We start from the raw sequence: 22342 nt of genomic DNA, 5'->3' as shown, positions 1-22342 counted from the left end.
TGGTTCTTAGATGAAAACATGAGGGAGCATGCCCAAGGGGAAGGTGCTGGACCACCTGGTAATGAAGAATAGCTGAGGTACCTGAGCAGTTAATTACAACAGTAAAGAGAGAGGAACATATTTGTGGCACCCGAGCCAGTGCTCAGACAGGAGGGAAAGTATAAGTTTAAATTACACAGATTTGCATGAGGAATAAAAGGTTATGCTTCCATTTGGCCCAAACCAGTCCTGACATCCTTCTAGGCACTAAGAAAAGCCACCAGAGGAAACCTGACAGGGGAGGCACTGCTTCGGGGGAAGACTGTGAGGCTTTGAAATTCCATCACACCCTTCTAGTAATACCTCTGCATTTGCGTTTCTGTAGACAAGCTTGGAGGCCCAAACAGTCAGGCTCTGACTCTCCCCAACTACCTCAAGGGGAAAGGAATCTGTCAGCTTCCCTAAAAGGGAAAAGGAAAAAGGAAAACAAAGTCAAACGGAAAAGCTAATGTTGCTTCTCATCTGTTTGAAGGCATAAGGCGGAAGAGAGACAGGTTCTGTGCAGAGGCACTGTCGGACCCCGGGGAAGGAAACCTGTAGGCCCTGAGTTGGAAAATATTAAATTCAGGGAGCTTTTAATGAGCTTGAACAGCTCTTTGATGGTTGCTGATGTTAAGATGGAAATGGAGCATTTGCAACTGTGAGCTTTCCAAGAATATGGTTTTAGGAAGCAAGTTTCCCACTTGCCATCCCTTCCCTTTGGGGCTATTCAAATGAGACCTCAAGTCATCACATCAATGGTGAGGTTAGGGTTATAGCAACTGTAATGTGAGGCCCAAAGAACCCCCCGCTCCAGCTAGTACCAGCTGCTACTCTGGGTAGAACAACAACGGCCTCACAGAGATGGATTGAGAAGGGATGGGATAAAAGGCATAAAATTAAAGACAAGAGTAATAAAATCTGATGGAAGCAAACACTGCTAGCCAACCTAGCAGCTCAAATTACATTTAGCACCTCTGAGAGGGAAGGGGTAATCATGAGTAATAAATCCAGGCTCTGGAAAGAAATTATGGGCTAAATCACTTGACAATGGGTAACACCAGGGAAGTCACGGACTCACCTTCCCAGGAAAGGCTCAAGACAGTGTATAAAACCCATCAATCACACTGAGACAAATTTCACTGGGTAGGGCCCCAGGACAGTCTAGATCTGGATTCCTAAACAGCCTCTGAGTTTCTCCCAGAGCCAGAAATGTGGCAGCAGCACAGACACGCCACTAGTCCCACCATCCAGCCCAGGGATCCTTCACTCCACTGCATGGTGGCTGCTGTTCACTCCAGGAAGATCAGGCAAAGTCAATACATAGACAAGGGCTGTCTGCTTCCTGTTGTACGTTTCTGTGCCGTCAGCTGAGTCCACTCCCTGCTATCAGGGATGTCACAAACAGTTCTTGAAACTTGTTCCTTCCTCAGTCTGAGGCCCTAGATATCACCTAAACCATCCTATTATCTGCAGGTTCCTCCCATCGCCTCCCCCAGAGCCCTCTAAGTTCTCAACTCCCAGCTATTCTCACTACAGTTTAGCAGGAAAGCAATCTGATCTAATGAATTCTCACCAACCCTCAAAGGATTCTCTCTTTTTAGAAGAACAAGCCAGAGAATGCAAATTATCTGCTCAATATGGGCTTTCTCAATATGTGTAGGAGAGGTCTCAGACCTTCTCTGGCCATCTTGTGTAAGATAAGCCTGGGAGAAGAAGAAGGAAAGGCTCCATCACCACCACCTCTCCCGCCTCCCAGCCATCGTTCAATAGATGGAAGACTCATCCACAGCTCCATTTCTACCCCATACAGCTTCCCATCTTGAGGCAGGACCATAAGCCCAGGTCTCCTGGCTTGGACCCATCAGTGGACAGATCACATCTTATTATAGAGACAGGGAGGAGCTGTCCAGCATTAAGCCAAGTAAGACCCTAGAAATCCAGTCCTACTCCCAGAAGGGGGATCCCTTCTGCTTAGAGACTAAAGGGGGCAAGGAATTGGAGTTTCACATCCAGAGATCTTCAGGATATCTGCTCCATCCCATCCCTGGACCCCGAGCAAAGCTCCCTGCAGCTTCTTGGCTGCAATCATTTTATTCATCTTCAGCAGAGGGTGCTTTGACACCCTAACTGATTGGCTTTCCCAGGTTCCTGGCTTGCTGAGGCTCTGCCTCTTTCTCAGGACCCTTCTGGTACACCCATCCCTGCTCCTAGCCCACAGCTAAGAGGGCCTCAATGAAACAGGGGTTTGGAAGTGAGGAAGGTCCTTGTATTGCATTGCTGGAACACCTGTTTCTTCCCAAGATGCGAACTCAGTTCATAAGACGCTTAGTCATCTGAGTCCTTCCTCATACAGCAGGTCACTTGCTTCCAACTTTTTTTAGAAAGGAGGAGAAACATTACTACCAGAAAGTCTTCGTCATGAGAGGGTTATACAGATGACAAGGACTTACAATTTTCTTTGGTCATTATTACAGCTGGTTTAAGGAAAGAGTGGGTTCCCATTCTACCAGAATAAAACTTAAGTTGAACAGAAACTCAGAATCTTCAACATCGCAGACATTTTTTTTCTGCTCTTGGCTTTTTAGAAATGGGGAACCAATAGGAAACAAGTATATGGTCATACACCCATCTGCTTGTCCACTGGCTTAGCATATATTGAGGGCTTCTACCTGGGGACAAAGTACAGCTGTTTTTCAATATGATACCCCAAATCTACCCGCTTCCATCAGCAATTGAATTCAACACTAAGTTCTGGAAGGACATACATGAAATGGTTAACAGTGACTGCCTGAAGCTTGGGGGTGAATGGGAGCAGAGTGAAGGGTAACTTTCTCTTTTCACTCTGCCTACATCTATATTGCCGTTTGTGGTTTATGTTTGTTGGTTTGTTTGTTTTGAGACAGGGTCTCACTCTTTCACCCAGGCTGTAGGTCAGTGGCATGATCTCTGCTCACTGCAACCTTCACTTCCCAGGTTCAAGCAATTCTCCTGCCTCAGCCTCCTGAGTAGCTGGGACCAAAGGCATGCACTACCACGCCTGGCTATTGTTTGTATTTTTAGTAGAGGCAGGGTTTCACCATGTTGGCCAGGCTGGTCTCGAACTCCCGACCTCAAGCGATCTGCCTGCCTCAGCCCCCCAAAGCGTTGGGATTACAAGCGTAAGCCACTGCACCAGGCCTGTGGTTTTTCTTTTCTTCTTCTTTTTCTTTTTTTTTTTTTTAAGACAGATTTTCACTCTTGTCGCCCTGGCTGGAGTGCAGTGGTGCCATCTCACCTCACTGCAACCTCCACCTCCCAGGTTCAAGCGATTCTCCTGTCTCAGCCTCCCAAGTAGCTGGGATTACAGGCACCTGCCACCACGCCCGGCTAATTTTTTGTATTTTTACTAGAGATGGGGTTTTGCCATGTTGGCCAGGCTGGTCTCAAACTCCTGACCTCAGGTGATCCACCCACCTCAGCCTCCCAAAGTGCTGAGATTTCAGGCGTGAGCCACCACACCTGGCCAGTTTTTTGTTTTTTAGACACAGAAAACGTATTCATGGACTCCTTCAGATATCAAAGTAAATTCAGAAATAGCCAAAAAGCAAAAGGAAGTGAATGCTTTCAACAACATCATCCAGGCTCAGCAGGTTTCTGGTGGAGGCTGAGATCTGGGAGATGAGCTAAGTGGGAGGGTGACCTCTTCATAGCCACAGAACAGTCCAGAACAGACCCAGGCATTCAAAGTTCTCCCCAAGGCTGGACACTGCTCAGTCCCTCTCACTGGTCTCTTCCAGGTTTCTGCCCCTAAAGGTCGAAAGCCTCCAAAGCTCCAGCCAGCTCCTCTCGACTTAATCACTGGCAGCCCTCAGGACTTGAGCAGCAGGGGTGTGCCTTAAGGTCACCTCACCCCAGGTGACCCTCTCACCTGAGAGGTATCCAGGAAAGGCAGTAGTATTTTACCTCATTCCAGCATCCCTCAAAGCATTCTCAGGTTAAAGATGGGAACTTTCCCCAGCACGGAGGCCTGAATAGCTTCTGAAGAACCCCGTGGCAGACACAGAGGTCAGATTTTTGCCAATCCATTCGAATGGACTGGGCTCCCCTCCCTCCTCTACCTTGGTAGAAGCACAGAAGACGGAGATTGGCAGCCGAAGCAGCCGCCAAGACTTTCCCTGTCACCTCATTAATCACCAGCTGCCAGTGCCCGCTTACCTGCAGATGTAATTCGTCTTGCAGGAGTCCTGCAAATTCAAACAGTTGGGCTTCTCCCTCTCTTCATAGGAGCACACAGGCACGATGGTCTGTCGCCTCCGCTCTGTGCAGGCGATGTCCCGGCAGGAGCAGAAGAGCATTCCGTAGCTGTGCTTGGCCGGGACCTTGTCAAAGAACTGCCGGAGGGCCTTGTGGCACTTGCGGCGGTTGCAGACATCGTTGGACACACTGGTGGTGCACGGGGTGATGTACGCCGACCTGTACTTCTTGCAAATGTCGTCGAGGTTGCAGGCCTTGGCTGCATCCAGGCAGTTGTTCCCTTTGGGAATGTGCTCCACTGCAAATGCAGAGAAAGACAGGCATGGTCACAGTGGTCAGCTCTGTCTTCTCACCTACTCTGTTTTAATTGAGATCCTGCCATTTATCTGGCATTGCCAGCGGCTCTAGAACTTAATGAGTTTTGAAGCTAATAACTTAATGACTTCATGACAAGAGAAAGTGCTAGGAGTACAACTACCAGGAGTCTACAGCAGCACAAAAGCCCCTAATATTCCCACAGATGTAGAATTAGGAGGTGCTAGGTGAGGCCAAAACTTGGGCACCTGCCCGGCTACATGCAACCGAGACAACAGGAGAATAAATTTCCAGCCCCTGGTTAGTAAACTGAAATTAGGATAAAAGAAAAAAACAACAAATTATATAATTGTTCATGATATGCTGAATGCAAGTATAATTGCCATACAATCCTCCAAGAATGTAATTATGTAATAAATGCATATAGTACATGCTAATTACTATATGATTACAGAGTAATTACATGGTTATTTGAGCCCAGAAGACAAAATATTATGCCAGATTCTCTAAACAGGAAGAAGCAACCACAACGAAGCTGTATTTAAATTTTAGCTCGCAAGGCCTTGGAAGAAAACCAGGATAAATCACATAAAAATCTGCAAACCTCTCAATTACCACTTAACTCACCATAGACAACACGTGGGCTCTATGAGTACTGAGGTTCTAGATTAGAAAAATTCAGCTTGTATTTTGAATAGAATTTCAATGGGCTCCAGGAAGCTCACAGAGCATATGCTGCCTTCTGCCCAAGCCCTGTGCACTCACACCACCAGAGAAGCCAGTGCTGTCCACGCTGCCTGCTCTGTGCTGCCCACACCGCCTGCCCTCTGCTGTCTGCAGCAAGAGCATGATGGAGGCGGGGCCCACTCGGTGCTGGGCAGGCAGGCCAAGGCCAAGCCCAACAGCAAGGTGAAAGGATGAACGGACAACAAGAATTCAGCCCCGTCCCCATTAGAGGGATGTTTCTGCAGGGAGAGGGAAGTGATGGAAAAAACCTTCCAGAAACAACATATAAGGTGGTCCATGGAGTAGTGATGATGAGGTGTAGTAGTGATTCTCTGGCGCAGGCAGGGAGGTGTTGGACAAGCACTGCGCAGCTGTGGGATGAGACACCCCAGCAAGTTCCTCCTCAGGCCTCAGCCCCTCCGTGGATTCTATGACCTCCTTTCATTCTGCTTATGTGCCTCCAGTTGATAGGGGCCAGGAAGGCATTTAGGAAATGACAAAAGGCTAAAGAATTGACAAGAGAGAAGGCACAGTTGGGTTAGGCAGGACTGAAAGGGCAGTGCATTTGCTGCCTATCTAAAGGGCACATGGTATATTATTCAGACTCAGAAAAAGAAGGAAATCCTGCAATGCGTGACAACATGGATAAACCTTGAGGACATTATGCTACGTGAAATAAACCAGTCACAGGAGGACAAATACTGCCTGATTCCACGTATAGGAGGAATCTAAAATAGTCAAACTCATAGAAGCAGAGAGTGGAATGATGGTTGCCAGGGGCTGGAGAAGAAAATGAAAAAAAAAATGGGGAGTTGCTCTTCAAAGGGAAAAAAGTTTCAGTCATGCAAGATGAGTAAGTTCTAGAGATCTGCTCTACAACTCTGTGCCGATTGTTACCAATACTGTACTGTACACTTAAAACTTTGTTAAGAGGGTAGATTGCGTGCAAAATGTTCTTTCTACAATTAAAAATATTGTACATAAATAAACAAAGGGCACACAAAGCAAGTCCAACATTTTAGGAAAATAACAACTCTTCCCTGTTCTACTGAAGATGCGTCTTGCTTTCAGAAAACCCATATGTAAATATCTGAAATCATACCATTATTCCCTGGCACCATGACTCATATTTTACTGTGCTCTAGGTTCTTGTGTCTTCCTGTGAAATTAGAGTCCAAGGAATTTGCTGTAGAAGGCAATAAGCAAGACAGGAGCCCTTCTTGGGTGTGGAGTACAGGAAGTTGGCAGCTGCCCATCCATCCCACTTTAACAAGCACACCTGGTACTGTTTCTCCATCTCAATCTTTCTATGCCTGCTCCTCTCTGGCTCCTCCATTTCCACACTCAGGCTTCTCAGGACTCAGGAGTGAAATGGTCGCCAGGTGCCCTGACAGGACCACCAGGGCCTCTGGGCCTTGGTGACACTTCTAGCCTTCTCCTCTTTTGAGACTTCCAATATTTTGCTATTGAGCCCAACGGCAGTGATTTATATTCTTGAAAGTCAACAGTCCTCTAGATTTCTAAATTATGCATTTTTGATGATAACCTAAAACAAATTAATATGACCATATTCTGGATCAGACTTTTAAGGCTGAGTACTGGTACACAATTTCACTCCCTGCACTTACATTTGTATTGATGTTGAATGGCACTTTATGATCTCTAGCTAAAAGGGAAAGAACAGAGGCACAGAGCTAGATTAATACTTAAAGGAAGTGGCCAGTGAGATAAGAACAAACAGTTCAAATGGAGAAAAATGCCTGAAGAATCAAGTCAATACATGGCACCCAGTAATACAGGCCTGCCAAACTCAAAAGGACCCACGGAGAAGCCGAGCACTACATTCAGACTGTAAGCACCAATTTAGTTTCAGCAAAATAATATTATCTCTTACACTCAATTAATGTTATTAGCCTACATTTCATTGTTTTCAAAGTTCTGTTCGTATTTATGTGTGTTGTTTTCACAGTTAAAGCCAAGAATAAGAGCTTACAGTTTTATGTTTATAAATTTCAAATAACATCATAATAAAAATAATGACAACACGTAACATCTAGGAAATTTATTTTTCTCTGTAAGGAGTCCACAAGCTTATACACAGGCTTTAAAAAACTTGGCCTGGTGTGCCAGGTGCGGTGGCTCACACCTGTAATACCAGCACTTTGGGAGGCCAAGGCAGGGAGATCACAAGGTCAGGAGATCGAGACCATCCTGGCTAACACGGTGAAACCCCGTCTCTACTAAAAATGCAAAAACATTAGCCGGGCGTGGTGGTGGGCGCCTGTAGTTCCCAGCTACTAGGGACGCTGAGGCAGGAGAATGGTGTGAACCCAGGAGGCGGAGCTTGCAGTGAGCCAAGATCGTGCCACTGCACTCCAGCCTGGGGGACCGAGTGAGACTCTGTCTCAGAAAAAAGAAAAAAAAAAAATTGGCCTAGTGTATACCTTCTTTGTTATAATAATACCTTTTTAAAGTTGTTAAAACTACATATGCTATTAAGGTTTTCCTCTTAATGTTATTAAAAAAGCAATTTTTTTTAAAAGGCTTTGTACAAAGTTGGAACAGGGTGAATCATTTTACGTCTAAACCAATTGCTCAAAGTTTACTTCATGTAGCAGTGGGTGTGACTTAGCCTCACTTTCTACTGATTCTATTTTCATCTATGTATAACTCTTGCCAGAGCACCACCTCCTTACATTATTTCAGAGCCCATGACAAATTCTAGAATGCACAACCTGGCACATTCAAAGGGGAAAAAACTATTAATTCATAGCTCACAGGTGAACACGTGACTTCCTTTTTGTTTCAGATTCTCATTCACACAAAATATTTTTATAATCTTTCCGAGCTTGACATTTGAGGTCAGCGTTGCCCAAATACCAGAACTGAACAAAGACAAAAGAAGAAAATAATAGACTGATATTGTTTACAAATACAGATGCAACAATATTCCCAAAACTTTAGTAAACTGTATTTGGCAATATGTTAAAAGGCTAATGTATCATGACCAACTTGAGTTTATCTCAAGAATGCAAGGTTAGTTTAATATTTAAAAATATATGTAATTCACCACACTAACAGAATACAGTAGGAAAACCATATATTTCATTAGAAAAAGAAAAAGCATTCAATAAATTTCAATACTCATCCATGATAGAAAAAAGTTCAGCAAATTAATAGAAAAGAATCTCCTCAATCCGATACAGTGCAGCTACGAAAAACCTATAACTAAAGTCATATTTCATGGTAAAATACTAAGATCAAGAACAAAGGATTCCCCTTCTTACTGATTATAGTCAATGTTGTATTGGATGTCCCATACAGCTCTAAAGAATCTACAAAACAACTACTAGAAATAATAAGTGAGTTTAGCAAAGTCACAGGATACAAAGTTAATATAAAAAAGTAATTGTACTTTGAAAAATACACACTATTTTTATTGATACATAGTGTTTGTACACATTTATAAGGCATATGTGATTTGAAAAATACACACTATTTTTATTGATACATAGTGTTTGTACACATTTATAAGGCATATGTGATTTTTCATTAATGCATAAAATGTGTAATGATCAAGTCAGAGTATTTAGGATTTTTTTTTCTACAAGCTTCATTTTTAAAAGTTTTATTTGTAATTAGCAAATAATAATTATATATATTATGAAGTAAAATGTGATGCTTTGATATATGTTTAATGTTATGGAATGACTAAATCAAGCTAATTAACATATCCATCACTTTCATATGTTAGCTGCAAAAAAATTAGAAAATGAAATTTTAAAAAATAATTTTATTTACAGCAGGATGAATGGATAAAAAAAATAAAAAGCACTTAAAAGGAATATAACAAAAGACATACAAGACCCCTACACTGAAAACTAAAAACACTGCTAATAAAAATTGAAGACCTGATAAATGGAAATATATACCATGTTCATGGATCAAAATACTCGATACTTTATGATTATTAAGGCTTAATATTATTAAAACTTAATAGCTTATATAGTTTTAACAACTTTAAAAAGGCAACTAATATTATTACAACAAAGAAGGTATATACTAGGCCAATTTTTTAAACTCGTATATAAGCTTACAGACCATTATCTCCAAATCATAATATGTTTTGAAATTGTCAAGCAGATTCTAAAGCTTATATGGAAATGCAAAGGACACAGAATAACTAAAGCAATTGGAACAAGGAAAACAAAGTTGAAGGATTCACACTAACCTTTCTCAAGGTTTACTATAAAGCTTAAGTTATCAAGACAGTGTGGTACACAGTATAGGCATAGACAAATTGAACAATGGAAAAGAAGATAGAACTCATAAATATCCCATACATCTACAGTCATTTGATTTTTTTGAAAGCAACACTGAAGAAATCCAATGGGAGAAGAGAGTCTTTTCAACATATGGTACTAGAATAATTGGATAATAATTTTTAAAAAGAAAAACCCAAATACAAACAAACAAAAAACCTTAACCCCTACTTCACACCATACACAAAAACTAATGTAATATGGATCACAGACTTACACATAAAAGCTAAAATCATAAAGCTTTTAGAAGAAACATAAGATAATCTTGGAGCTAGACAAACATTTCTGAGACAGGACCACAGAAAGCAATAACCATAAAAGATAAAAAGTTGGTAAGGTAGAGTTCATCAAAATTAAAAACTTCTGGTCACAAAAGACACTGCTAAGAAAATGAATAGACAAACCACAGACTGGAGAAAATATTCACAAAACATACGTCTGACAAAGGACTGGTATCTAAAATATATTAAAAATGCCCAAATCTCAATATAAGAAAACAACCCAAGTAAAAATGGGCCAAATCTTTGAACAGACACTTCACAGAATAAGATAAATAAATGGCCAAGTAGCATCTGAACTGTGTTTAACATCATTAGTTATCAGAGAAATGCAAAATAAAACCACAATAAGATACACTCTACACTCACCACGATGGTTAAAATTTGACATCAAATGTTATTTAAAAAAATGTGATGTTCCTAGAATTCTCATACATTTTTAGTGGGAATGGAAAATGGTGTTCAACCACTTTGGAAAAACGCTGGGTAGCTTTTTATAAAACTAAACATACAATTACCCTATGGCCCAGAAATTCTACTTTTAGGTTTTTATCCAAGAGAACTTGAACATATGTCCACAAAAGACTTGGACAAGAATATTATACCAGCATATTGATAATAATCAAAACTGGAGACAGCCCATGTATCCATTAATAGGAAAATGGCTTAACAAACTGTGGTCTATCCCACAGTCATCCACATGGACTACTACTTAGAAATAAGAAGAGATGAACTATTGATACACAAAATAGCATGGATGAATCTCAAAAAAAAAAATAGAAGACTACACACAGAAGTACACACAGTATGATTATATATGTAGTTCTGGAATAGGCAAAACTAATTAACGATTTTTAAAATATTAAAAGACTGGCTGCTTCCAGGGAATGGGGGTGAGGACTGGCTAGGAAGGAATAAGAGATAACTTTCTGGGGGTGATTGGGGGTGATGGTAATGTTCTCTACCTTGATAACAGCTTGTGTTGCACAGTTTGGGCCAAAACTCAAAGAATAGTATGCTTAAGGTTTGTGCCTATGTAAACATTATCTCAAAAGGAAAAAAAAAGAAAAAAAAAAAGGCCAGGCACGGTGGCTCATGCTTGTAATCCCAGCACTTTGGGAGGCTGAGGTGGGAGGATTGCTTGAGACCAGAAGATGGAGACCAGCTTGAGCAATATAAGGAGGCACTGTCGCTACAAAAATATTTAAAAATCACCCAGGCATGGTGGCATGTGCCTGTAGTCCTAGCTACTTGGGAGGCTGAGGTGGGAGGATTACTTGAGCTCAGAAGGCCAAGGCTGCAGTGAGCCATGATCCACACGACTGCACTCCAGCCTGGGTGACAAGAGCGAAACTGTGTCTCAAAAAACAAACAAAAAAAAAACGACAACAACAAAACACAAAAAGAAATAGCCTAAACAAATATCGAACACTGGTTAGTCATATGTGTGCTGAAGCATTTAGGGGCAGTATATTGATAAATGAATTTTAAAAATTTAGAGGATGGACATATGGGCGCTCATACAGCACATTCAGATGTGAATATGGAATCCAGGTGCTGAGTATATGCATTAACCATATTTTTTTCCACTTTTCTTTATGTTTGAAAATGTTCACAATAAAATATTGGAAAAAATAAATTCATGCCTACCTTATTATTACTCTTTTCAAAAAGTTTCACATGGGCAATTACGCACGGCACATGGGAGATCACTCTCGGCCCCTCCCCTCCTTTCCCCTGCTAACTTAGTCCCTCACAAATCCATCTCCAGCTCTCTCTGGGGCCCTGATGCTGCGTATCCTACTGCAATGAAGTTCAAAATAAACACTGCTGAAATCACAGGATATATAAATTAGGGTTGAGTTTTCACCTGGTAAGAAGATTGATCCTCTATATCTATTAAATGGATCCCCCAGTGCACGAAAATACTACCTCAATGACTTGAGGGCACAGGGAGGAGAGGGGAGAATGATTCAATTTACACGCTTAGAGTCAAAGCCAGCCCTCCATCAGCTCACACACCGCACAGAGGATCAGGAGCCTGCCTGTGTTTTATGGTCTGGGCAAAAGCACCTTCTCGCCTGCGTGGGAAGGCTTCTGAACAGCTTTACCATAACTCTAACTGCCATCCTCTCCACAGCTCATTTTAGAGCTCAGCATTAAAATGTTGCTTTCCCCCCTCCCCTCCCCCTCTAATCTCTCCCTCCATCTGCTGTTATTCATTCTTTAACTTGGTAGAATGTCTGGGATGCTGTCTGAATGGGAAGTATTCTCAGAATGAACGCTGTTTACTAGAAATCCTTTTTTCTTGGGGGAGTGCATATGCGAGTGGGTTGTGCTCAGCTAATGTGCTCCTCTCCAGCCTCAGCTCTGTATTACAGAGAATGCCATTTAACCAGATTTTCATTTCAAATTCCACACAGCCATGTTGTTACTTTGCAGGTTATGTACTGCTTTCTTGACCATCATTCTGAGCCTCTCTGGCTGTGATCACATCTGGTGGCGACTTGTTTCTTGTTTTCTTGGCCATGGGAGGTATAACATTCATGGCAACCCGAGGGCGAGATCCCAAAACCTAGGATAAAAAGGGTCAGGTGCTGCTGAAGAAGCCATGGATTAGGAGTGAGGAGCATCTGGGTTTTAAATGTGGTCCAGTCATCTGAGCGTTTTCATACAAGTCAGCTTTCCCCCCGTGGGCGTCAGTTTCCCTATTTGTGGGATGATATATCTAAGGTCCCTTCAAGCCTTAAGGCTCTTTGATGTGATGGTTCTAATATAATTTGCCTTTTCTGACTATAACGTCAAATATTTAGAATAAAATGTGGTGATGAGGGACAGAATGTAAAACCCCAGCTAGGGGGTCTATGCACTTGAAGGCACTGGCCTCTCAGCGGTCTGCTGCTCCAAAGGAGTGCATGCACCAATGATTTCAGCCCTGACCTGCAGGCAGAGCAAATGTAAAAAGGTCCCTCCAACACAGCGAGATGTGGAAGTGTCAGGGATGAATTATGTAATGGGAGAACCTTTCATATTCTAAATTCCTCTGGAGCAAGGAACTGCCTTTATCTCAAATACAATCCTCACACTGTCCCAAGTAGGAGGCTATCACTGTGGCCGGCAGCCCTGATTATTTACACTTAGAAAATGCCACCGTTATTGGCAAACACCAGGGCCAGCTAACCAGTTGAAACGATTCAGGATGAAACACAGATGCAAGCAACTAGAAATCCATTTCTATAGATTATGAGGTGGAATAAAACAGTAAATATATTAAAATCTGTATGGCCTGCATGAGATATGATTTACGAAGCAAAAATTCACAAGACAATAAAAGAGTGTTTGTTTGCACATGCTTGCCAATTTCTGGGTATCTTTCTGTCTTTCTTTTTAAGGCTGCAGAATTGAATTCACAACTTGTTTCCTCTTTTTCTTTCTGACTTGATTAATTACTATGTTAATATAACTACTGTTCTTCTTCTAATAGGCTCCCTCTAATGTGTTGTCCCAGAAAATTAAAAACTGGGTAAAAGATGCCAGATCTTCACAGGTGTAGGCAAACTTTTCTGGAAGCTCACAATGACAGCCTGGGCTTCTGATATCCACATGGATTGTATGGCAAATTCGATCATACAGGTTGTGACCCTTGTAACTGATCCTTCAAGAGCTTGGCCTTTTCCAGCTAGGGTGCTAAAAATTACATTTAAAAAGCACATGTTGGCTGTTTGGAACCCATTTTGTCATTCGTACACTGTTTCAGACATACTGTATTACATGATGATGAAATTCCTCCTAGTTCTGTTTTTTCATACCTTACACAATTACATTAAGCTGCAAGCCATACCCAAGTTTTCTCTGGGGCTCACAGTGACTGAATTATTTTGAATACCTGGAAGTTTGGAAATAATTCTTTGGTCTGGTGAAGACAGTTCCCCTTGTTAACCACAAGTCATGGGCTAGCCTTATCCATTAGAGCTTCCATTTCCTTAATGCACATTCTGTCGCTTGCCTGCACCCTCTGCTGTGCAAACCTTAAAAAATTGGATGTCTCCTGTAAGTGGTGTGCAAGTCACATGCTTGCTGCTGTGCAATGATTAATAGTGCTGTCCCAGAAAATGGGATCATTACATTTTTAATTAACCTTTCCAACCTCCTCCACCTTTTCCTTTTGTTATACATTGGATCTCTGAAGTTTTCTACTTGTTTATGTTCAACTAGGTTTGAAACAAAGGCATGAAAAATGGTTGCAGGTGGTACAGGAGTTGATGCTTCAGGTGAGATGCCTGGTAAGGTGCAGTGCCTCATTGTACATCAGATGGAGGGACAGGCGCTTGGAACTTGGTGGCTGGGTTCCCACCTAATTTTTGTTTTGGCAGCTTAGCGCTATTTAATGGCCTTGGCTACCAGGAAACTGGCTTTTTAAAATCTCTTTCAACCTAATTATAATTACGGTGTATAAATCATACAATGATCAATTATAAAAATCTCGGGTTCATAAATATTTAACTTAGCATTTAAATCCACACTGCAGGAGTGCATGAAATTTCTGAGCCCGTCTCTTTGCAAACAACTGCTTTATTACAGTTCCATTGCCAATTACTGAAAACTGCATCAAGTTTGTCTTGCCACACACTCAGGCACATATTTGAGCATAATGCCTTTCTGTGTATTAAGATGGCACAATTTAGTTATTTCTAAAATATGCATGTCTCCCATTAAAAAGATATTTTGCAAAGACTTCTATCGCCATCTTTGAATTCCTCAAGTATGGAGAGGCACAATTATAATATTAGACATAAAAACACTCATTAAAATATATTTTATCTAATGTAAGATTGATTCCAAGATAATTGAGGTCAGATTTGTTTGGAAAATGTATGGTGACATGTGCAAATGGTGATGCAAAGAGGAAATGATCTCCTAGGGGGACTCAAGCAAAACAGCTAAATATTTTTCAGCAAAATCATAAAACCATAATTGGATTTCAATTTAGTAATAGTCAGCCTAAGACAGGCCATTTTTAATAATCTAATTATGTGTTCAGGGCCTACCCAGAACTCTACAACGGCTACAGAAACTATTAATTGTACTCAATCCTGTTGCATCTTCAACCATGAAATTTGCTATTACATGTAGGACTGGCTCTCAGTTATGGATACTTTTTTTTCTCCAATCTCAGATCATCTTTATAACATCCCAAAATGCCTATTCATTTAATTTTCTAAAAGTGAAATCTTTTAATGACTTTCTCTGGACCAGAAAAAATAGCTCGGATTTGTGGTCCTTCTACAGATAAAATTCACAATGAGATCTACAAACATCTCCCCTGTTTTTATGAAGGCACAGAGAGCAGCCCTTGCTTTTGTCTGATTTTCATTAATTAAAGGTATTTAATTGCTAACATCTCATTAGCAGTAAAATTAATGAGTACTTCAACTACAGGAAAAGATCTGCATGATAATATAAACCTAATTCATTTTATGGGGTACAAACTGTAGCTCCACTAATATTTAGCCTGTGCAAGCTCCACTGATATTTAGCTATTTCAACAGTAAAAGGCTAAACATGTCTTTAAAGCCGACGCTGCTTCTCCCCAGAGAAAACAACAAATGTGAGCCAGCCAAGTAACAAAGAATCCAAGCCCCACCCCCAGCCTTCCCCCTCCACTTCCCACCAAAGTATTGCCATGGAGAAGACTAATTGGAAGAGAAATATGGAGTGATTTGTTTTTAACAATTTTCTAAGTTGCTATTAAATAAAAAGGTATCCTTAAAATAATGTGTATGCACTTGTAAACTAGCATACCCAGGTTTCAGATGATGTCTGTGTGTGCTGTGCCGAGTAGCTAGTCAACACTTGTCCCAAAGAGGCTGCCAGTGCTTGGGACATTTCATGGAACTCTTTCCTGGAAGCCTGAGGCATGTTCTTTGGAATCCCTGAGCCAACATCCAGTCCCCTGCATTGAGGATGGGACTTTAAATGCCAAATATCATTTAGCACTAAGTGTGATGAATAAAGGAGGCCATGGTGTTGGACAATGCTCAGGAGTAGAAAATAAGGAATGAATATACGTAAGGATTTTTTCCTGTGGGTGACCGAGATGTCAGCTCTGAAAATAATCATTGGCTTTCCCAAAAAGCCATTGCTCCAAAGATGGTCCAGGAATAAGTGTTTCGCTTCTCAAGGTGACTACTTTGAAGGAGAATATTCATTTGAATGTATGTGTTCTTGGTAGGCTCATTATCCGTAGTCACACTGTACATTTGCTCTGTTCCTCCAAACAGCTAGAGCAAAAAGATGCCACCAGAAGGCAGGCTACAGGTCCGAATGTCACTTCTACTACACAATCTACAAACATTGTTCTGCCTCGGTATGCATAGAGAGAAGGAAAAGCATGCATTCTAAAGCCAAAGAATCAGCTGAAACAATGAAAAATGAAGAGGCTGAAGATCCTATTAAGTAGCCTAGATGATGCTGAGATAATAATGAATCATTGATGATGTCGGCGGTTGTCAGGGCCCTCACAGTGCGGATTTCAGCAAAGATAAGCTAAATATCGGGTCTTTATTTTTAGTTCAAGAGCATAAAATTCAATGCCTTTCCTCCCACGAGCCTATTTACATACCTGCTGTGCTACCTATTTGCCTTCACCTGCTTCCCAATTAATACCCCATTAAGCCTCTCCACCTGCGGTGGCTTTTACCTTCACCACAGCCCTGCAACCATCACTCATCTGCTACAGCTCAATTGTTTCTTCTGGAAAGATAAACAAAAGCTACATGAATAATAATTGCAGCGCTTCACATTTACAGGGTTCTTAAAAGACAGTAGCCAAAAGCTTGGCCAGTTTGTGAGAAGAGAGCCAGGAGCTGGGCAGAAAGTCTAGAGTAAATGGAGCTGTACTCAAGAGGACCAGGGAAGAAGAAATGTCCATCTTGATAGTCAGATATGTGAATTCTGGGCTCTGTGTGTGTATTTATTATTATTATTTTTTTTGAGATGGAGTCTCGCTCTGTCACCCAGGCTAGAGTGCAATGGTATGATCTTGGCTCACTGCAACCTCCACTTCCAGGGTTCAAGCAATTCTCCTGCCTCAGCCTCCCCAGTAGCTGGGATTACGGATGCCCACCACTACACCTGGCTAATTTTTTGTATTTTTAGTAGAGACGGGGTTTCTCCACGTTGGTCAGGCTGGTCTCAAACTCCTGACCTTGTGATCTACCCGCCTCAGCCTCCCAAAGGGCTGGGATTACAGGCCTGAGTCACCACGCCTGGCCTGTATATATTTTTTAATGGTGTTTTGCTTCATTCATGAAGGTGCTTCCCGTCCCATTGGGTTTATAAGACTTTGTTTGGTTAAGGGCCTTTTGGTCGCCTATTAGTACACTATTTCTCATTCATGGAAACAGGTTTTAAGTGTCCAAAACCAAAATTTGGTTCCTTCAGTGACCAAGCCTGGCCACCATCTGAAAATGTGTATTTTTACACAACTTCCAGGCACTTCCGATGATCAGACTTGGAATTCGCTGACTTTCTGTAGGTTAAACCTTTCTTTTTATACCCACCTGCACTCTTCCTTATTTTCCTACTAAATCCTGGCTTTCTATTTGATTTTCAGGAATGTGGTCCTTAAGAGCTGCCTGCTAGTGGATAGTATATTCCATCCTCATTCCATGAAGATCTTGTTGACAGGAAGGTTTTCTTTGCCCATGTTTCATGTGTGACTTCATAATTAAGGCTAGACTAGATTTACCAGGGGGCCCTAGAACATATACTTCCAAGGTAGATTAAAACAAAGCAAGATGGTAGGAACATCCCCCCCACCAACACACACCTTCACAACTGCCCCACCAACCCCCCCATGGTCTCTCATGAGCTTGAGACAAAGGAAGAACAAAAGAACTGGCGACCTAGCTGCATGCCTCAGTGAGCCTTCGTGTTTTATTTTAATGGAGTGTTGGCGAGTCTTCCTGTTCATTTTGTTTTGAGCTTTAAATTGGTTCCAAATGCATTCACACACTTGCTCTTCAAGCCCTGGTATAACTCTTGTTAGATTCCCATTGGAAGGACAACACCAGTTAGCTGAAGAATGAAGTTTATGCCCCAGAATTTTTACATTAAAATTCCTTAGTCAGGACCTCCATTGCATCTCTGCAGCTTAATCTGCCACTCTGTCTCCCACAGGAATCGCAGAGTAAATTCAGCAATATTCTCGTGGTGTTGGGCACCAAGCCACCTCTCCACAGGAGGTGCTCTCCCAACTGGCTCCTGTCCATCGAATGTGGCTGAGAGTTTGCTGAGGCAGGTAGAAGCAGGTGAGTAATCCAGCACTCTCAGGTTGCTTCTATAGGATGGTGCAAAAGTACTTGTGGTTTTTGCCATTACTTTTGCACCAACCTAATAGAACGTGGCATTCCTGAGCTTTTCACACAAGCATGTTGGTTTTGGGGTTGTTGTGTCCCTGATTACATGAGCACCACATCAAATAAGATCCCAGGGCTAAATGAGAACAAGCCTAGCATCCAGAACTGACATTTCCGAATAGCTATTTGCTCACATAAAAAGTAGGTTTAGGTAAAATGCATGCGTTCTACCAAGGACTCCTTCAGGCTTCAAAGTGTGGCTTTTCTAATAGAGATTTGGACTTGTACACTAGCTAGTTTTTGTGAGAAACGCTTGCTTGAATGGTTCCATTTAAGCGTATGTGAGGCTGAAGCTGAATGTGAGTGTTGGGGTCAAGATGATTCCCTCTGCTTTATGCCTGGAGAGATCAGAATCACATTCAGCACAAGTGCCTGGGCTCAGTTCAGCTGCTAATGCTTCCTGCAGCACCCCAGGACATGCCAGAGGGAAAGGGTGCCCCTTTGGCTAGGGCATTCAGGGATGAGAGGAATGAGGAATATTGGCCTCAGAATGGCCAGCCATGCTGCCCTTCAGTGGGGAAGGGATAGAGGGCTGAGAGCAGCAGTGGATTCCTGCTCCATCGGAGCACAGCCTGGGTCCCTGCCCTTGCACTAAATGGATGAGGCTCTGTATTGCAGGAGGTCCCATGTTAAGACACAGGAAGACTCATACGAAGCCAGATTTCTGTGATTTAGCATTCTCACCATGATATTGCCAACACAGATACTAATTAGCCTTTTACCCTTTGGCCTTCAAAAAATGAATGATAAATGGCTCCTGAGAATTTCTCCTGGTGTGTCTAGAGCTGCCTCCAGTGCCAGGAAAGATTGGGCAATCTTCTTCCCATGGCATTAGCTAATGAACTGACCCAAGATAACCTAGAGAGTCCTAAGGTAGGAAATATGGTAGAATAGTTCCTAAGGTAGGAGTGTGAAAGTGGAAGTGGGGACTGGCTTGACTTAGGAAGGAAACCGGTATTTCCAAGGACTATAGTGAGCCTTCCAGGAAGTTCTTGAATAAAAACAAAATGGAAGCCCCGTGGCTTTTTGGTGGAGGGCAAGGCTTTCTCAGAGTTTCTGTTTGATCTATTATGTGAAACAGATGATCTCCAATGGCAGATTTATGAGCTACTAGTTTAACTGAAAGGAAATCCATCCCTTAGAATCTTCTGCAAGCCTTCAAGTACTGCACATGAGAAGTTCTATTTGATAGTATAAGTGGGACCATATTTAGTGATGTCTGGGGATTGAAATGGTAGTGGTTGAAGTATATGCAGTTCAAAGATTTGGCTTAGAAATACATTTGTAAAAAAATTGAAAATTAAATGTGGCATTAGGAAAGACAGGTGAAATAGCATAATTTCACAGAAAGCCAAAGTTCTGGAAATCTAACATATACTCTGAAATTGGTAATTCATTTCTGGTATGAGGTCTGTATGTTAGAAAGAAAAAAAAAAGAAGCAAATGTCTAAATCTATTCCTTGACACCAGCAAGTGGTCCTCTTTGTGTGCTAAAGACTTCTTTAAACTGTCAATAACTCAGGAGTGCTTCCGCATTTGAGAGAGAATAGAAAGGAAATTATAAATGTGATTACAAGCCCTACATGGTCTTCTAAGGAAAGGAATCACAATCACCTGCTGAAGCTGAACACTGCAGAGGGGGAAAAGGTATCTACAGGAGATTAGTGTGTCAGTAAATACATAAAGTACAGAAGTCCCACATATTTGACATTTGAAGAACAAAGCTATCCATCAATGTCCTGGCACAGATCGATCAAACAGAATGCTACTGCTGAAAACCCAATAGTATGATGGTAATAATGTAGCCATAAAACCTCTAGTCTATAATTGACTGCTTCCACTTGAAGTTAACATGTCTAAAACAGTGACTAATGTTCACGTAAAGATTTCACTTGCGTTGAATGACAATCAGTTACACCTCACACGATTCAGTAAATGGCTTGCGCTGGATAATGGCCCAGGGACAGACACCAAGGTGGAGAGGGAGAGTATATCCCAAAACGAACAATGCAGGTACGTGATGTTAAAATGTGGGTCTCGGGTATGTTTCTTCTTGGCCACCTCCTTTAGATGTGATGAGGCTGCCACTTTCTGACAAAGTAACTCAATTAGAAATGTAAGCGGCTGCAAAGTCCAGTACCATTATAGCAAACTCCTCAGGGCATCCAGGTCTCAGTTGCGAGCTTTCTTTAGTGAGCCTAAGTACTATTAATCACATTCCTGTACCTTGAGAGTATATGCTCTGTCTCCTGGCAATGAGTAACTAGAGGCAGGGAAACCAAGGGGGTTGGGGGAGAGATGGGGAAACAGCATTCACAGATTTTGGACCTCTGTCCTCTTCTTCTTTTTTTGGGGGGCGGGTGGGGTGGGGCAGAGTCTTGCTCTGTCACTCAGGCTGGAGCACAGTGGTGCAATCTCGGCTCACTGCAACCTCTGCCTCCCGGGTTCAAGCGAGTCTCCTGCCTCAGCCTCCTGAGTAGCTAGGATTACAGGCACCCACCACCATGCCTGGCTAGTTTTTGTATTTTTAGTAGAGACGGGGTTTCGCCAAGTTGTCCAGGCTGGTCTCAAACTCCTGACCTTAGGGGATCCACCCGTCTCAGCCTCCCAAAGTGCTGGGATTACAGGCATGAGCCACCATGCCCGACCTCTTTTTTTTTTTTTTTTAAGCTCTAAGAACATCTGTGAATGCTGGGTGCCAGGCTGGTAAATAAGTTGGTTAGGCAGATCTTCTTAGACAAGAGATGTGTAGCTGGGCTGTTAGCAATGAGAATTGAAGTTTGAAAGGAAAGCTTATTGCTGTTGCTAGATGACCAAACAAAAGATTACTTACCTCTTGGCACAGATTCAGAGCTTTCCTTTAGTATGAATGGTTGCTGAATGGACGTGGACCAAGCAGTGCAGGATTATTCATTGTGGGCATTTGTCACAACTACATTGATCAACAACGCTCCACCATGCAGCAGGAGGGAAAAATGGCTGTTTGTCACATGCATCTCGGTATTTTCGTGTGTGGTGTTTTAATCTCAAAGGAGGTTTTGCCTGCACTCCTTGAAAGCCACTTCCACTCTGGTCATGTTTAATTTCAAAATATGAGAATTCCCGTTTCCCCTTCAACAAATAGGAGAAAAGCCCTATGCATCTTTCAGTTCACAGTCCTGAGTTAAAGCCCTTTTATAAGTTGGATTCAAGTAAAATAAAGTCATATGTGGATTCCATTTTCACAAAAATCCCCAGGACCTTTCCGTGCTCCCAAATGTTATTTGCAAATTTCAGCGTTTCAGTTAGCCAGTAATTGTTTATTACCAAAAGTAGAAATGTGTCCCCACGCTGTAAGGTTCATTGTAACTAAAAATTTTAATTAATATGTCTGGTAGCTTCTAATGGACTTTGCGTGTACGTCAGATTGCTTTGTGCCCTTTGATATATACTTAAAGGTAATTGGGTAGTCTAACTGATGTATTTTTAAAGAGCAAACTATTGATTAATAATGTTTCAGTATTAATATAACCACTTTGTGTGGATCAAGAAACATCAACAGTAGAAAACCCATATTTATCTACAAATTAACAACTCTATATAGATCTGTTACTTTAAGCTAAATGGGGTGCATCCACTCATTACATTCCAACAGAGACTAGACTCCTCAGAATAAAGATTAAAGCTGAAATTGGCCTTATTCTTCCACTGCATGAAATGAATGCTATTCACCACTTCATGCCCTGTTGCAGCTGAAGAATAGTTGCAGTAAAGCACAGGTCCACTTCCCGCTCTGACAGGCCGGTATCTTTAATGCTTTGCTTGAAAACACTCCATATTTTGGGAGCTTTAATTGCTGCCAGTGCTGAACAGAATGAAATAAAAAATGATTGTGCCATATAGGATGGAGGTGGGGACGATCCCAGCTTTGTGCCTACTTAAAACCAGTTGTACGGTTCATATACTCCAAGTGTATGTTCATTCAAATTGAATTACTACAAAGAGGGAAAGCTGGAGTATTTCAGAGACTTGTGATGAACCAGTTCCT

The 22342-nt window shown here is 41.8% G+C and overlaps 1 protein-coding gene across 6 annotated transcripts in view; it reads right to left on the bottom strand.

The window, feature by feature from the left end:
* GFRA1 (GDNF family receptor alpha 1) overlaps nt 1–22342 on the bottom strand; it is a 216669-nt gene that overhangs the window by 60576 nt on the left and 133751 nt on the right. For all 6 annotated transcript variants that reach the window (XM_063617393.1, XM_055248192.2, XM_063617391.1 and 3 more), the window contains one exon: nt 4216–4552. In XM_063617393.1, coding sequence (XP_063473463.1) covers nt 4216–4552 — 337 coding nt within the window. The remainder of the gene's footprint in view (nt 1–4215; nt 4553–22342) is intronic.

The sequence above is a fragment of the Symphalangus syndactylus genome, chromosome 2, assembly GCF_028878055.3.
Source record: "Symphalangus syndactylus isolate Jambi chromosome 2, NHGRI_mSymSyn1-v2.1_pri, whole genome shotgun sequence".
NCBI lineage: Eukaryota > Metazoa > Chordata > Mammalia > Primates > Hylobatidae > Symphalangus > Symphalangus syndactylus.
This window is presented reverse-complemented; position numbering and strand designations above follow the sequence as displayed.